The sequence below is a fragment of the Paramormyrops kingsleyae genome, chromosome 10 (genome assembly GCF_048594095.1).
Source record: "Paramormyrops kingsleyae isolate MSU_618 chromosome 10, PKINGS_0.4, whole genome shotgun sequence".
NCBI lineage: Eukaryota > Metazoa > Chordata > Actinopteri > Osteoglossiformes > Mormyridae > Paramormyrops > Paramormyrops kingsleyae.
Window position 1 is genome coordinate 5,552,489 of NC_132806.1, and position 18,277 is coordinate 5,570,765.

The window sequence follows — 18,277 nt, forward strand, 5'->3', positions numbered from 1 at the left end:
ACTGTCGGCTGTCCACAAGCTGCCCCCTGGGTCTCGCTCAGTCTCTTTGTCCCTCTCATGCTCATTAGTGGAATCAACCTCCTCCCTGTACAAGTCAATAGCGTGGATCAGCTGCTCACAGTACTGCACCTCAGGCATGGCAATAAGCCCCCCCACTTGCCTTAGCCTGCTTCTCACTGGCTTCTTGAGCGCGTCCTGCAGTGCCCTCCAGTACAGACCTCTGAACGTCGGATTCTGCAGGTCCTGCTCTGTCTCAGTGCGCCACCGCTTTTCTTGAGCTTGCAGATATGCAGATAGGCAGCTGGGCTCTCCCCCTCCTTTATGGGCTCCACCTTCATGTCTGCCACACTCAATCGCAGAGGAAACATTAATCGCAGCTGTTGCCAGACGTTAGCATGGTAACCATCAAACTGACGTATCATTTACAGGACTCCCTGTCGCCGCTGCCAGGCCACTGCTTTGCAGCCCCCCTCCATCCCATCCACCCCCAGGACACAAGCCTGAACCGCCATTACGACGGCGGCTGTATCTCTTTCTGTTTTGTTTCACTTTTCTCTCCCACCTGCTTCTCATTTAACACCCTTCTCATCGCTTACTGCTCCCTTCTCCAGGCCTCACCCTTTGCCTTAAATAACCCCAGAACCTCCATTTCCTTACTCCTTTTCTTTTTACATCTTTCTGTATTTTTATTAGCCTTTTGATACTTTATCGGCGTCTCCATCTCCTCACACGCCGCCACATCCCATGTGCCCCCTTTAGGCCACTTAGTAACCAGTGCCTTTGTTATATTCTCACAATTTTTAGACATTTTCTATCCTTTTATCTCCCGAACTGTTGTACTGGCATCTCGGTGAGTTTAACTGGAACCTGCATTCTCACAGTTGGATAATTTTTAGATAATGGATGCCGGCATTTGAGCACTATACAGACATTATTTTCATCCACCATTCGATAAGCAGATAAGTAGTATCTAAAATATTTAGATTTGTATTGAGATGCCCAAAGCTTAGTAACTTGTGTAAAATCAGCGTATCTTTATGTTTATTAAAACTAAACGTTTTTAACCTAAACGTTTTCTCAAATGCTTATTCAATGGAGATTGTAATGTTGCAAGCAGGCAACTTCATGGCTTTAATAATGAGTGTATTTAACAACTACAATGACAAAAGATATTACAAAGCTCTCCGTATTAATGGTAATATAATAAACATAAATAGACAACACATATGGTGGAGTTTTGCCTATTCTGGCGGTCCATCATCCAGAATAGTACCTGTGTGTTTTCCCTTCTGGTGCTTGTGTATAGCACTAGTGCTGTGTGGTATGCCATCAAAACTTTACAGTGTAAAACCACCTTTGTGTTTTGAGATAATTTCAACTACTCCATGATTTCATAGTGATATTAATGGAAAACATGTTTGTTATAATGAATTAAAACGTTTTAGAAATCATAAAGGTAATTTCATTAAAATAATTTTCAAACCAATATGTCGATTTAAAATATTGATATCGACAGATTTTCAGCGGCAGCCCTAGTTCACATTATTATTTTTTTCATCCTATTTCTATACCCAATTGCATCTACATGTCATACTGCTGACACTTTTAAGTTAATAATGTTTTTTGTGTATTTATGTCATAAATACACAAAAATGCTACCTGATACTTGTATTTATTATCACTTAAAGCTTCAGGCTTGGAGGAAACACACAAGTACGAATTTCATTGTATTTTGGTACATCCTGCACTTAATACATATGACAATAAATCTTGAATCAGAATGACCTTTGTTCAGCTTTTTTACTGAAGGTGAACTCCATGATGTCCTGCAATAAAGCTGTTCAAAATAAAGGCTATGATGAGATATTCCTCTTGTTTCTCCTTTGGACTGTGGTTATGTGTAAAAGCATTCAGGAAGGAATCTGATCTGAATGGTTCACCTGCAGTCACTATTTCAGTAGGACATTTTATATGAATACATAAATACAGATGGGTGGATAATAATTACATTAAATACTTAGGTTATGCACAGAAGGTATGTGATTGGAAGGAGATTACATTTACCATTGTTAATTTTTACCATTGTTAATTTTTCACTATTGGCACATAGGATTTGCACAGTGGTTAGGCCTGTTACCTCACACATCTGGGAGGAAGGTTCAAGTCACGTTTGTGGATTTTGCATGTTCTCCATGTTGTAACCAGATGAGCTTGGACTGGGAAAGTAGGAGCCGGAGACTCTGGGTCAGGAAAATAGGGATTTAATGAGTGAATGGAGGCACATAAAGGGTAAAACAAGAAATGACTTTGCCATCAGACGTCAAACTCACACAATAGATTTCAATGACACAATAGACTTCAAGGACTCAATGAAAAAAATTGGATACAGCTGGTAACAATTGGGATTTCACACGAGGTTAATGAGGGGACGTGGCACACAGGAGGATCGGATGAGCAGGGCGTGTCACTCCAGGTATTGTCATGGGGTTTCTTCTGGTTTCCCCCCACAGTCCAAAAATATGCCAAGGTTAATTGGAGTTGCCAGATTACCCATGTCTGTGAATGGTGTGTGTGCCCTGTAAGAGGTTGGCACCCCGTCCTGGGTTATTCCCTGCTTTGTGCCCATAGCTTTCAGGATAGTCTCCAGACCCCCTGTGACCCTGCACAGGAAGTTGACCATCCCCGGCCAGCCCCCAGAGTTCTGTGGAAGTTAAAAACACTTTAGTCAAACAACAGACTAACCAAACCTCAGGCTGGAGTAAGCTTCAAAAAAGGAGCTGGTCATTACCTGAACAGAAGGGGAACATAAGAAGGAGACTAGAGCTCAGCTGACAACATATATCTCTCCCGTTCCTTGCTGATGATGGGAGGTCACTGAGACGAGGTGAGACAAGTAAATAGAAAGTCAGCTGGCTCCTGCTGACACCCAACAGTGTGACACAAAACGGGTGGCATTGCCGAAGACCTCACAGCTAAATATGGAAAGAGGAGAAATATTTTTAAAATGTGGAGCACCTACAGTATAATAAAAGCACAGCTATTAGGTGCTAATGATCCAGTTCACACCCAAGATGCCTAAGTTTGATCAGGTCAATCCTGCGATGTAACATGGACAGGCAGGCGTAATGTACTCACTGTCTGCAGTATGAACAACATGGTCCCACACAGACAGGTGACCCCATAGAAGCGCCTCTCCAGGTTAACAAATACCTTCACTCAGACACTTATGCTCAAATGCTGTTCATAGGCTTCAGTTCAGCATTCAACACAATCATTCCACAGCAGCTGACTAAGAAACTGAGCCTGTTGGGCCTGATCACCTCTCTTTGAAATCGGATCCTGGACTTCCATACTGAGAGACCTCCGTCAGTCCGGATCGGGAGCAGCACTTCCAGCACCACCACGCTGAGCACTGGAGCCCCCCAGGGCTGTATGCTCAATCCACTGCTGTTAACTCTGATGACTCACGACTGTGCAGCAATACGCAGTTTGAATCACATCACCAACATCAGGCTGATGACAAGACTGTGGTGGGTCTCGTCAATAAAAACGACGAGACCAATGCTGACGACTACTGGGACCAAGTCAATAGGGCAGCTGACGTCATTGTGACTCCCCCTCATCCCAGGATGCCACAGGAGGCCTGCTACTGACCAGAGGGACAGTTTGCGGTGATCACTCCTCCCCAGGAGCTACCCCACCTGATTTAGAAATTTATAATGAATCTCTTTCCTAGTAGCTACTGGTGCCGCTCATTCCCTACTCTGCACAGACGCCAAATAAATATCCGTTAGGTAAAACTGTTATAGCTACTGGTGTATCAGGAACTCCCCCCTCAAAACCATTTACCAAACCACTTTGGGTAACCTGTAAAGAATTAGGGATTGGAGTATTCACTCATCCATTTGCAGTGTCCACCTCCTGTCCAGTAAATTTGGCAGGATGAGATTTGTTGTGTAAACTAGGCCTGACTCTCATGTGGGGAACCCCATGCTAACTGGCAAACTCCACATGCACAAACCAAGAGCTGGGAATCCAACCCCATCTTTCGAGGACTGAGGCTGCAGAGAACCACTGAGTGACCTTTAATGTGACAGGCCTTTTAATATACAGTACCAGCAGAAGTCTGGACACACCTACTGAAAATAATTTGTTTTCCAACAGTGACCCTAAGAACACCTCAAGGTTGTGTAGTAAGTACTATCTTGTGAAAAAGCAAAGAGATGGAGTACTGCGAAACCTCGCTTTAGAAAAAAAAACCTTTGTGGTTATTCTAGTGAGGCAGAGGGACTGAGCTGAGGACCTGATGGTTGTGTGGTTTTCGCTCACTGAGACGTGTGACACAAACACCCTGTTTTCAGTTGGTCAGTCTTCCTGTAAAATGCAGAGGTGAGACTGCTAGTGGAAAATACTGACTGCAGTGTGAACAACACATTTGAACAGCAGCACAAAGAAAATGTTCCACAAATGCAGGAAATCTGTATGCTACTGACATGCCTTAATGTTTATATAGAGGTTTATTTATAATATGTTGAGGAAAACTGATATCAGCAGTGAAATCTGCTGCCTCCTTTGTTTTAAAGAAATCAGTATTTCATTTTACATTAAAACTCAATTCAATATAGCTACCAGACCTGCTTTTCCAGTGTCGGGAGGGTGGCATTCTTCATAACACAGCTAGTCATATTTTTTTTTTGGGGGGGGGGGGGGGTCAGGGACCCCTGTTACATCAGCGCTGCTTTATATTTTTGCTATTACACTTTGCACACTCCCATTTCCACCAGCCTGCACCTGCTTTTAGAGGGGAGGATGTCAGCAGGGTTTTCAGAGGACAGAAGGTGACAAGAGCTGCTGGCCCAGATCAGGTCTGTCCATCCACCATGTAGCAGTGCAGGGAACAACGTGCACCAGCTTTTACTGGCATCTTTAATAGATTTCTGGACATCTGCTCTGTTCCCTCATGGTTTAAATCGTCCATCACCATCCCAGTCCCCAAAACACGAAGGTCACGGGAGGGGCGTAGCTTGAATTCCTGGGCCCCCTGACACAATGCCTCTGTGAAGTTGGGGGTGGTTATGGGTCCCCATGAGTTATTATGTATTTTTTGTATTCAGGGCCCCCTATAAAGTGCAGAGCCCCCTGAATCTGCCAGGGCATCCATTCCCCAGGACTTAATGACTACAGGCTAGTTGAGCTGATCGCTGTGGTCATGAATGTGTCTGAACATCTGGTCCTAGTCTGTCTGAGCACGATCACAGACTGCTGAACCCCGTGCAGTTTGGGTATGGAGTGATATGACATGGTATATAAAAGTGTAAACATTCATTTGTACATACTTGTACATTGCCTTGAATTGTCTTGCATGTTGCATGTCACTCACCCATCAAGACAAATTCCTTGTTTATTTAATACCTTTCTGATTCTAACTCCAGACACACAGAGTGGAGGACAGGGCTGGCCCTGCCTATAGGCGACACAGGCGATGGCCTAATGTGACGTTTGATTAAGGGGCGCAAAACAGCAAGTAAAAAAAAATTGAATGAATACCTCTGATTACAGATGTGAGCTCGCTAGTTAGCAGCCAGATTCCCTGTGCTACTGAAATTATTTTTAATGTAAATGAATTGACAAAATTTAAAATTCAAGGTATAACAAACCACTTTTGCCTGCTTGTGAGCTAAGAGGGAAGGTCTGCTCTGAAAATCCTTGCTTAGATGGTCACTATTAAACCCTTGCACAGTTCAAAACTCCAGAGCCGCTCATACCAACTTATCACTCTCCCACCGGTATACAGGAAATGACGCATAACCTACACATATGAAACAGTTAAAATAGAGGCAAAATACTCAAAGGAAACAACCCTTAATCAAATAAAATTCTTTTGCATTCTCAAATGTAAGCAATATTAAATATAACTTAATGTTACAAAGGAAATTAATCAAAAACAGATAAAATCTATTGAAAATGCCATGCCAGGCAATAGTAATAAAAATGGAACCAAATTACAATTTAAACAAAGTATTACAACTGGCAGCACAGATACATACAGTAGGTGGTGTTTGGCCTTTGTGATAATGGGGAAACGTGATTCTGCATTTGCCAGCAGGAAAGTGGGTTTTCGCTGGCAGAAATCTCTGCCACGCCCTTGTGCCTCTGTACTTCATGGGAAAGTTTTTCATCAGGTGTCTTTCATTTGGTCATCCCCAGCATCGCTCCCATTCCTCCCTGCCACACCTGACCCTCTTCTCTAATCATCGCCCCCCTTCCCTCTGTGTGGTGCGGTGTGATGTCTTGGTGTGGTGTCTAAAGTGTAGTTAAAAGAGATGGGGGGTGAATAGCTGATCACCCCCCATTACCTATGTGTGGTGTAGGTGGATGCTGGCTGGGGGAGGGGGGGTGTGGGGTGATAGCGCCGCAGGGCAGCGGGCATCGGGCAAGGCACGCCCGGACACGCGGCGCCAACACCCAGGGGGGCACCACCGCCCACCACCGCAGCACCCCCCATCCCCATCCGAGGGGGTATCAGGGGTCTCATCTGCACCAGCATCGCCGACGAGCCATTCATACACAAATACCCACATTCACCAAACAACTGTGTGATACTGTATGAGAGACTGACGACTACTGGGACCACAGGAGCCCGCCAGCCAACACCAGCCATCCCCCAAGTCCCCCGGTCCGCCCACCACCCCCCTTGATCATTGGGAATGGACATGTGTGTGAAACTAAGGTGCAGTTAAAGTGTGGGGGGACATAAGTGGGGGATGGATACCCCAGGCAGAGCTGCGGTCCCCCCCCACCAGCCCCCACAAGCCCTCAATGTCTAAAGTGGAGCTAAAATAGAGGGGAAGGGAGCTGCGCAGTCCAGCTCTGGGCTGCCGAAGCAGCCGACCCTGGACCCGCACAGCTCCCCCCACCCTCCAATGCCCTATGTGAAAGAGTGGTGTGACATGAATGTATGTCTAAAGTGCAATTAAAATAATAAATGGGGGGTAAGTGGCTAGTCACCCTCCCCCTTCCCTCTGTGTGATGCAGTGTGATGTTGTGGGTGGGGTGTCTAAAGTGGAATTGAAAGAGTTGGGGAGTGACTAGCTGGTCACCCCCCAGTACCTATATGTAGTCTGGTGTAGGTGGGTGTGGGCTGGGGGGGGGCCATGGGGGAACGCAGCAGGGCAGCCGGTATCAGGCACGACATGCCCGGATGCGCAGCACCAACACCTACGGGGGCACCACCGTCCCCCGCCGCAGCACCCCCGCCCCAACCCGAAGGCGGGTATCCAGAGTCACATCTACGCAGGCCTCGCCGATGAGCCACTCTCACACAGACACCCACATTCACCAGACAGACTGACCTGGGACCAGGGGCTCCCAGAGCGACACCCTAGCCAGTCCCACATGGGAAGGGGTGCCCAGGAGGACACAGGCCCCCCCGGCACGGATGAGGCCCCCACCCCAGCAGCGGGCCGCCCGGAACCCGGAACCCCACCCTGCACCTGCGAGGCCCCCCACCCCGCCAACCCAGGACCGACCCACAACCTCCAGCTTAGGAACCTCATTGAGAACAAATAGTTCATTTTGGGTAGAACCATCATTTTAATAGTGGCCACCATCCCCATGAGTGATATGGGCTGGGTTTTCCACCATATAAGATCGTCTTCTATTGTTTTAAGAAGTGGAGTATAGTTTAATTTTTGCAGGTCTGACAGCCTGGGGGAAATATTCATACCTAAATATTTGATATTTCCTGATTGTAATGTAGTAGTTGGCGCATTTTGAAAATCGCAGTTTATAGGCAGAACTGTGGATTCTGTGGACCAGTTGATGGAATACTCAGAGATTGATGAAAATCTTTCTATGACTGAAATTGTGTGAGATAGGGAGGATTGAGAGTTAAGGAAAATTAATACATTATCTGCATAAAGACTGATCTTATGAAGCTCATTTTTAATTTGAATACCTTTAATATCTCTGTTTTGTCTTATAGCGGCTGCTAGAGGTTCGATAAAAATAGCGAAGAGAGAGGGGGAGAGTGGGCAGCCTTGTCTAGTATCCCTCTGGAGAAGAAAGCTTGGTGAAGTTTGGTCGTTTGTCCTGACTGATGCATTAGGAGAGCTGCATAGAATTTTAATCCAGTTAATGAAAGATGATCCAAACCCAAATTTATTTAGTGTTGCTAAAAGAAATTTCCAATTTACCCTGTCGAACGCCTTTTCTGCATCTAAAGAGATAATTGTAGTTTCTAGTTTAGTGATGGTAGAGTAGGCTATACATGAATATATCCTCTTCTACACTAGTTTATGCATAATATAACAAATGCAGATCCTGTGAATAGCTAAAATAAAATAGAATAATTGTACCTTAAAACAGCAAAAGTTCATATAGTTTTAATACAATAACTCTAAACACACAAAATGAGTAGCTGCTTCCAAAAATATAACCATAAGCTTACAGATTGTAAAACTTTTTTCTCTTTGAACTATATAATTTTGCACACAATTATCCAAAGCAATGAATGATTTCTACCAGTTTACCCACACTTCCGAAATTAAGCTGAATTTCATTAACATACACAAAATATAATAGATTATTATTTACAATTCATTCTCTAACATTGATAAATGTATCAATTTAAATGAAAAGTTGCATAGTATATATTACATTAAGCAATGGAAAAACAGAATTCTAAAAGTTATTTTCTCTGAGTATGGTTTGACCCACTTTCATTTCACATGTTTCGAGTGAACTGTCAGGCTTAAAAACCAATGGAAAAGGCATTCCTGAACAGCCAATATGTAGAAAGTATCATTGTATCATTCTTTGTTGCTAAGTAAGAAGTGACAAATTAACAGATAAAACATCACAGGCTCTATTCTATTGCTGCATGACAGAATTAGTTTATTGGCAGATATCAGATTGTAGAAATCATGCAAATATTTTTTTCAGACTGAACATATTGATTAAAAAATATTTAAAATTGATTTAAAATAAAATGTGAATATTGTCTTTTGCAAGGTATCAGCTTCTACGATAACAGCTTAAGCTCATTAAAAATTCCACCAAAGGAATTTGTAAAGTACACATTGGCTAGGAAACCTTGACTGCGCCATAGCAGAGGGTGAATATCAGCAGAACACAGAGGAGAAGTCCAGCTCTTATAATGGAGAGACAGATAAGCACCATCATCTCTGAAGAACAATGGAATCCTGGAGAAAAAAAACGTCTAATGTAACTGTCATGATAAAACTGAGATGATGTCACACTGCAACGATAATAATGGATTTACACTCTCATTTCTGACTGCTGGATTTTTTTGCATTTGGATTTTTAAATGATTTCATCGACTCTTTTTAATGCTTACCGTCTATATCCAGCTTTGTGCCATTCCCAAACAGCATCTCCCCACACATGGCCACAGCGCAGTAGTAAGTCCCAGCATCAGAGAGGCTGAGGTTCCTCTTGGGGAGGCTGTAGACACAGCTCTGTGTAGGAGATCCAGCCTCAGGGCTCTTCTCACACTCATCACTCCTGTTTCCGTGGCTGTAAATGACTCCTGGAAGGGATTCTCCTGATCCATGTCTGAACCAGTAAACACTGTGTTCTCCTGTACAGCTCCCAGTCTCTATAGTACACTGCAGGTTAACAGAGTCTCCTGGCTGCACTGTGTCAGACACAGGCTGCTGCACCACAGTCCTGCTGTTGGAGTCTTTTCCTGAAAAGCAAAATTTCACGATGACAGGCCTTTGAGAGACAAACTGGAAAATACTGATCCTCAAAATTTTTTCTTACAGATTTTTGAGAGGTTTGGGAACTGAAGCGGTGTTCTTCTGGCCATCCAAGAAATAAGTAACTTCTTGGAGAACAGTTGAAAGTTGTCTCTTTTTATTGTATTACTGTTTATTAGTATATATTCGATAACACTTTCCATTAACTGCACCTACATAATACCTTTATAATACATTCATATAACATTCATAAGCAGCATGTGAGTATACCTTAATATCCTAACATACCTTCACAGCTTTAATATACATTAAAAAAAACATTACATGATAATAACAAACATTATAATCAAACAAATGAAGTGTGTAAAGTGTACTTTATGTTTTCACAATTTTTGTGACTCAAAATTTTATATTTACTGATATTAGACAGTCTCTCATACAGTATCACACAGTTGTTAAGTTTTCCAAAGCATTATGTTGCCCCTTTTCCAGAGGAAGGTATTTATTGTTTTTACGTATTTAGCTGTTGATGTGTGTTAGAATTTTTGAGGATTCTGCTGTAGTACCTGTATGATTTGATTCAAGAGCCAAATGTATTATCTTTACTAGTTATTGTTTGCTGATTAAGTTTGTCTATTTTTAACATAAATAAATAACATAAATAAATAATAATATAAATAAAAAGTATACATAGCAAAAGGAATTACTTTTGTTTCATGTAGTCGCTCCTATTTATTTTCTTATTTGTAGAAAAGTACGTTTTTCCGTTCAACTGTAGCACTACAGCAAAAAGCAAAACATCATGGCAAATGCAATTATGCTTTAATCCAACACACGCAACTCAGTGTTCAAAATCTTAACATTTAATCGACAAAAGATCTTCAATGGATTTATGATTTAATTTGCAATGTTCTGTCCTGAAATATTTTCCTGCTACACTGAAGACTCTCTCAGCATGTGCAGAGGAAGCTGCAGCCAAAGGGTTGGCATCCTCTGATAAACATGGTTGGCTCAGGTAACACTGACATTATGTGAAGCTTTCATGACAGGAATAGGGACTAGTTTGACTCTCGATGCAGTAAAACAGTTTGGGACGTTTCTTAGGTTAGAAACTGCAGTCACTGCAGCCAACATTAACGTTTGATGAGAGACACTCAGCTTTTCCACCATGGTACACAAAATGACAGTTTAATTATTATTTTAGGTGACACTTCAAATGTTGCATTCTTTCATCCTGAACAAGATGATATTTTTGTAACAATGATACATAACAATGATAATGTGCTTATGTGTAATTCATAATTAAATAGACTGTATAGTTAAAAGCTACATCTACAGTACATATATGAATTTACTGGAATTCAAATCTCCATTCTACTTCATTAAATTCAAATATAAATTGCAATGCCACATCCTGTTTTCAACCACAATTAAATTCAAATTTAATTGAGATTAACAAAATGAACTGAAATTAAGGGCCATTCTCAATTCATTTCTGAATGGTGCACATCCCTGATTCTTATGTTAAAGAATTTTTTTCTGAGTGACTATACACTAATTGCTCAGTTAAATAGCTTTAAGCATAATTTTCTTTTGCCAGGCACTGACATAATCCCGCTGTTTCATCAGTACAGTTACTGTGCAGTGTTTTCATGAATGAAGGCATGTGTCAGTTTATGCCACAGTCTTCTGTAGGTTTTGTATAGGTATGTATAGCATATATTTATGTGTCATAATTATTGTATTTAACTTTATACACATAACTAAACTAACTAACTAAAATCCACTTCACATAATAACACTAAAAACATTGTCATTCCAACAGCAAAATGTTTTACATTTTGTTTGTTTAATGTTGTTTAGAAAAACATTCATGGACCAAAGCACACAATCTACATCAACCATCTTTGTTAATTATATATTGGCACACAGCTCAACTGTCAAAAATGTTTGTCAGTGGACAATCTTATTGACACTTTAATATGAAAATAGTTTATAGTCTCATTTACCTGTGATTATGACAAAGGTTCCATTTCCAAATACGATTTCATTATAGAATACAGCAACACAGTAATACACTGCAGAATCTGACGGCTCCACGTTGGAAATAGTGAGGTTAAAACTCCCCTCTGCATTCTGTAAGGAGTAACGTTCTATGTTTGTATATTCCTTGTTAAATTCAGCAGGTGAGTAGCGAAGTGCTTTCACCATGAGCTGGGGCTTCTGACCAACAGCTTGCTTAAACCAAACAGCAAAATAAACTTCTTCTGGACCGAAGCATGTCAGAGTCACACTGTCTCCATGCTGAACCCTCATCAGGAGACTGGGCTGAACAACATCCACAGCCAGTGCAGTGTCTGGAAAAAAAGAGAAACACAAATGAATAAATAAACAAATAAATAAGACAAATATCATAATAGTAATCAGAATAACTATTACGTATGATGAAGATTTAATGGGCAAATACTTATTACACTAATCACATCATACAGGATATATAAAAATATTAAAATCCCACAAAAAATATTATTTAATATTTTAGGACCATACTAATGAAAATGAGAAGACCAAAGAGTCTGAACATCTTTGTGGTTCCACTTGTTTAGAATAAACTGCTCTGCTGCTAAGTGAGAGATCATGGTCGTGGTCGGGATGAAAGGGCAGGAAACAGAGAGGTACAAGATACACATCAGGCTGATCTGATTGGCTGTTCACACAGGAACAGTAATAGTGAAAAAGCATTCTAACTTACACTTACATGATGTTTATTAATTTACTCCTTAACAACCAGTTAAAATGAGAACAATTAGATAAACAGAGACAGATGCTGAGCATATGAAGTTCTTTGTATGGAGTGCTGAGACACTGTGGGAGGGCATTCGCTAATCATCTCTCTCAGACAAGCTCAGCACAGTCTCAGTCTTTTGTTATCAATCTAATATTAGACAGTCTCTCATATCACACAGTTGTTAACTTTTCCAAAGCATTAGATCTTCTAATCACACTCAAAAGAGAGTTTAAGTGTTCTTTCCACCATGCAAACAGAACTTAAATTGTAGCATTTCTGCTAATATTTATATTTACACATTTGCATTTAGAGCAAGCGTTATAAGTGCTGTAAATGAAAGTAAATGGTGAATCAGTTTATCTGCCACTCTCTAGCAACATTACAGTTTTTCAGTTGCATTTCTGGAATCACCCTTAACATCTGCAAAATCGTAAGTGCATTTCTCAAAATGATTCAGACAAACAGCACCACACAAATGGACTGCCTGCAAAAAAAGCCATAGATTATCTCTCAAAAGTAAATATTTATGTCAATGAATATGTCAGTGTCATCAGAATGAGAAGTACTTGTGTCATTGTTCACGAATAAGACAGTCAAATAGCTTAGCCATACTGTCAATATAACAGTGCACTCTGCCCGTTTTTACAAAAGTACGGTAAGTTAAGGCTAATGGTTTTGATGATAATGAAGTTGAAGTTGGAGTTTATTGTCATATGTACAAAGTACAGTGTACGTTCTTACTGTACTTGAAAACCCCTCCCTCACAGACAAAACATAAGACATAATACACAGAAGACATAGAAGACAAAGTGGTGCAGCAGCAATAAATAATAGTCACAAGTAAAGTGTAAAGTGACAATGCAGTTTACGTTGTTTTGTGTTCCAGTATTACAGATCCAGCCACTTAAAATTTCCCCTCCAGTCTGGCTGGCAGCCAAATCCCAGCCAAGTTCCTTCCAAATACCAGCCGGAAGCTAGAGCCCCCCTTCTTCTAGGGGTGGGCCTATATTTGACTATAAACCCGCCCATTCATTCACTTGCAGGGTGATACCATTAGATGGCGCTGTCTTTACAAAAACTTTACTTTTCTTTTTACAGGGTTAAATGATTGAATGGTCTTTGCTATGACTTAAAAAAGCTCATTTTTCTTTTTAATTTATTTTATTTACTTATTTTATTTTATTTTAATATGCTTTATTGGTTTGTTTATTGTCTATTCTTATTTATCCTTTGTACAGCACTTTGGTCCTACAGTATATTGATTTGTTTTAAAGTGCTTTATTTTAAGCATAGTCCACAAATTTTCAATAGGGTTCAGTTTGTTGGCTTTGGGAAGGCTGTTCTGACGTGTGTTGTGATCATTGTCCCTGTATCAACTGTCCAGCCATTGATTGTTGATACTGTAACTGTTGATTGATTAAAGAATTTGTAGGTGATTGGGAGTTCATGATCCTCACCTGCTGCAGCAATCAGAATCAGAATCAGAATCAGCTTTTATTCGCCAAGTGTGCTGGGGCACACAAGGAATTAGTTTCCCACAGTTTGATACTCTCTCATACACAAACAATAAGTTAGAGCTGGGCGATAAATCAATTTAATTGATTAATTCGAATTTACAGTTCAGGACGATGTGTTTTCATGAAATCGATTTTATTACTTTTTTTACACACAAGCGCCAAATGCGGAACTAATGCGATGCACCATTCCTCATGGGTAAATTAACACTGTAGCAGATTCACTAACAACATGGCAATGACAGGGGAAAAGATGGCACATGCCCAAAGAAAGGTGTTGCTACTTCTTTAATATGGAATTGTAATATAATATGTCAAACCCAATGGCATAAAGTATTTACTTAATACTAAGCTGACATGATAAAATTATGTGTTTTTTTCTATTATTATTACAATATTACTTATTACTTTTATTTATAAGTTTGAGGGTGTATTGTGTTGTTGCCAGTTTTAAAATAAGCTATAGAGAAACCTTTCTAAAAGTGTTCACAATAATAACTGACACTTTATTGATCCCCGTGGGGAAATTGTGTTTATGCCTCCCTCAACTTGATCTTTGAAGAATAAGTTGTCTGTGAAGGCCACCTGTTGGGGCCTTGCTCAAGGAGCTGCAGACATGCTGAGGCTAGGCTTGAACCAGTGACCTTCTGATTACAAGCACACAGCTTAGCCCACTGAGCCACACACTGCCCCTAAAGGTGTGGTCTAAAGTAAAAAAAGCTAAATAAAGTAGTTTGATTTTGTGTAGGGGAGGGGAGAATCGATTGAAATCGGAAATCGGAGATTTTATTTTTAGGCCATATCACCCAGCTCTACAATAAGTGACACTTTAAAAACAAAATACCCTATACAAGAAATACTGTACAAATACAGTACAATACAACACACATACAATACAAATGTGAAAAATTATAAATATACACAGGTGAGTAACACTGTGCAATTTTAAGGTGCGAGGTATAGTGTAAACAGTTTTTGTAAACAGATCTGTAGCGTCTGCCAGAGGGGGGTAGCTGGAGAAGATTGTGTCCAGGATGTGACGGATCTGAAATGATTTTAACTGCTCGTTAAAATCTATGCTCGTTTAGCCGAACTAAAGTCCACAAACAGGATCCTGGCATAAGTTCCTGGACGGTCCAGATGTTGCAGGATATAATGCAGCCCCATATTCACTGCATCATCCACCGACCTGTTTGCCCGATAGGCAAACTGCAGGGGGTACAGCTGGTGTCCTGTAATGTCCTTTAGATGGGCTAAAACCAGGCGTTCAAAGGATTTCATGACCACAGACGTCAAGGCGACAGGTCTGTAGTCATTCAGTCCTGTAATGGTGGGTTTTTTGGGGACCGTGATAATGGTGGAGCGTTTGAAGCAGGAGGGAACTACACACAACTCCAGAAATCTATTGAAGATGCGGGTGAAGATGGGAGCCAGCTGATCAGCACAGGTTTTGAGGCAGGAGGGGGATACACCGTTTGGTCCCGGGGCCTTCTTGGTTTTCTGTTTCTGGAACAGCCGGCTCACTTCCGCTTCGTGTATTCTGAGTTCCAGGGGGGAGGATAGGGGGGTGAGAGGTGTGATGAGGGTTATTGTCTCTGGAGTGGGGTGGATGGGGGGTGTGAATCTGTTTATCTCAAACCTGCAGTAGAAGTTGTTCAGCTCGTCTGCCAGGTCTTTGTTTGCTTCAGCGGGGGGTAGGGGTCGTCTGTTGCTGGTGATATCTCGCAGGCCTCTCCACACTGATGCAGGGTCATTGGCTGAGAACCGTTCTTTCAGCTTCTCAGAGTAGCTTCTTTTTGCCACTTTGATCTCCCTGGTCAGCGTGTTCCTGGCCTGCCTGTACAGGGCCCTGTCACCACTTCTGTAGGCATCCTCCTTGGCCTGGTGAAGATGTTGCAGTTTGGGAGTGAACCATGGTTTATTGTTGTTGTATGTGCAGAAGGTCTTGGTCGGGACACACACATCTTCACAAAAACTGATGTATGATGTCACAGTGTCTGTCAGCTCATCCAGATTATCAGATGCAGCTTCAAAGACAGTCCAATTAGTGCAGTCAAAACAGTCTTGCAGTTCCTGCTTTGCTGCATTGGTCCACTTCTTCACAGTTTTGACTACAGGCTTGGCACGTTTAAGCTGTTGCCTGTAAATTGGAATAAGATGGACCATACAGTGATCAGAATGTCCTAAAGCTGCCCGGGGGACAGAGCGATAGGCATCTTTTAAAATGGTGTAACAGTGGTCCAGTGTGATGTTGTCCCTGGTGGGGCAGTCGATATGCTGTCTGTGTTTAGGAAGTTCCTGGTGTAGATTCACTCTGTTAAAATCACCAAGGACAATAAAAGGGAATAGGGATATTTTCTTTCCAGGGGGGGTGATCTGGTCGGCCAGCGTGCATTTACATCTGAAGCTCATTTACATCTGAATGTTGGTGGTGCTGATAGACTGTGAGAATTGTATGCTTTGAACTCTCCAGTGCTTTTTTAATACCATTCAGTGACTGATGTTGGGAAGACAATGGATATTTACTGTACACCTCCATGTCTCCTGGATTACTGACCCCAAGTCATTTCTGCTACATGGCTTTACACTGTACAATATTTATATTTACATTTAAAGCATTTAGCAGACTTATCCAAAGCAACGTACAAGGTATCAAGGTACAATAAGCTGGGTTTAGAGGAGCTTACAGTTTTGATGACGAGTCCGGCTCTGTGATGGAGAGATGTTAAAGTGTTTTCTGTCTTGTGATTTCTTCTATTTCAGGGGCTTCTGGTGTGTTTAGCCGTTTAGATGGTGGACCAGACTTCACGAAATAGCGCTCTAATGTGACTAGCCTTTTTCTGCGTATTGAAACTTTTCAGAAATGCAAGACTTTGCCAGTGCTTTTGTTCACCACCCGAGCGTATAGTCGTGAACAGATGTGAAATTTTGGCCAACTTTTTCATTGAAATTCGATTTGTATGTGTTCAGAAAAATTTGTGACCAGAGGCTTTAAAAGTGTTTATCCAAATAGGGACCTCAAAAAATGTCCCCAAAAGTAGGAAAATTTCAGGTTTTACTACACTTTGGGGGCAATTTGGTCCTCAAATGTGATCTATGCAAACCCACACACAAACACACACATACTACCAGTCAAAAGAGATGTTAATGACTTTCACACATTCAGTTGACCCCCCAGCCCCCAGCCCCACCACTTTTCTTGTGCTTGTGGGCAGTTCCTTGCTCAGGGTATTTGCTATGGTGAACTTTCATGCACTTCCAGGGTCCCTGTGTGGCTCAGTGGGCTAAGCCTGTGTGCTTGTGTTCCCTGGATCACTGGTTCAAACCCAGCCTCAGCATGTCAGTCATGACTATACAGTGTATAAATGTTTTTGGTAGACGATCATACTTTTTTTCCACTATAGTCTTCTGGTTTCTAATTTACATGCCAACAACAATTTTGACTGGTAGTGTGTAATGACTGTTTAGTAGTGTTTATTTAACCGACTGGCTTGATAGTCAGAATATGGAATAGTCTTCCTGATAACATAGTGCAAGCTGAATCCTTGAGTTCCTTTAAATCAGAGCTAGATAAGATTTTAACAACTCTGAGCTATTAGTTAAGTTCTCCCTAAGCGAGCTTGATGGGCCGAATGGCCTCCTCTCGTTTGTATAGTTCTTATGTTCTTATGATCTGAAAGCAGTGTTTCTTATGTTAAAAAAATAACCTCACCTTGACCGCTTCAAACATCTGTCTCATCTGTCTCATTGTTTCATTGTGGCCAAGCAGAGAAGTTAATGACACATTCACACATCAGAACCCCCCCCCCCCCCCCCCCAGTGGATGCGCAGCCACCAGCATCCTATCCGGCTGTTAGCCAGACAGAAAGAAAGAACACACCTTTATTCTCCACAGTAAACCTTATTACTTTGTTTAGACCTGTAATTAGTCTGTCACAAACATCTTCGGTCACTCTCTTCTCCCAAAATAACTCTTGGACATGCTGCTGCTTTGTACCTGGCTTGGCCTCCTTGCGGATGAAATCTTTCATCTTGTGCCAAACAAGCTTAATGGGCTTCAAATCTGATTAATTTTCATATACCTCTCATTGCTTGACAATATCAGTCTTAATACTTTGTTTAGACCTGTAATTATTGTATTGGACATATCTTGGGACCGCCTCATCTCCAAAGAGGGAAGTAAAATAAAATTCTAATTTCATCAATAAACTGACTAAAAACACATTTTGACAGTTTTAGGCCATCTTTGCCTC

The 18,277-nt window shown here is 41.4% G+C and overlaps 2 protein-coding genes across 2 annotated transcripts; both read right to left on the reverse strand.

The window, feature by feature from the left end:
* Positions 1-9,074: 9,074 nt before the first annotated feature.
* On the reverse strand, positions 9,075-12,065 carry LOC140593147 (immunoglobulin lambda-1 light chain-like). Its single transcript, XM_072717064.1, has 3 exons — positions 11,732-12,065; positions 9,359-9,709; positions 9,075-9,203 (listed from the first exon to the last, which is right to left on the reverse strand). Exons 1-3 carry the CDS (start codon positions 12,036-12,038, stop codon positions 9,085-9,087), a joined length of 777 nt encoding a protein of 258 aa, XP_072573165.1. The 5' UTR covers positions 12,039-12,065; the 3' UTR covers positions 9,075-9,084.
* Positions 12,066-14,519: 2,454 nt separating this feature from the next.
* On the reverse strand, positions 14,520-17,817 carry LOC140593241 (uncharacterized). Its single transcript, XM_072717190.1, has 2 exons — positions 15,664-17,817; positions 14,520-15,564 (listed from the first exon to the last, which is right to left on the reverse strand). Exons 1-2 carry the CDS (start codon positions 16,434-16,436, stop codon positions 15,099-15,101), a joined length of 1,239 nt encoding a protein of 412 aa, XP_072573291.1. The 5' UTR covers positions 16,437-17,817; the 3' UTR covers positions 14,520-15,098.
* Between the last annotated feature and the right edge of the window lie 460 nt (positions 17,818-18,277).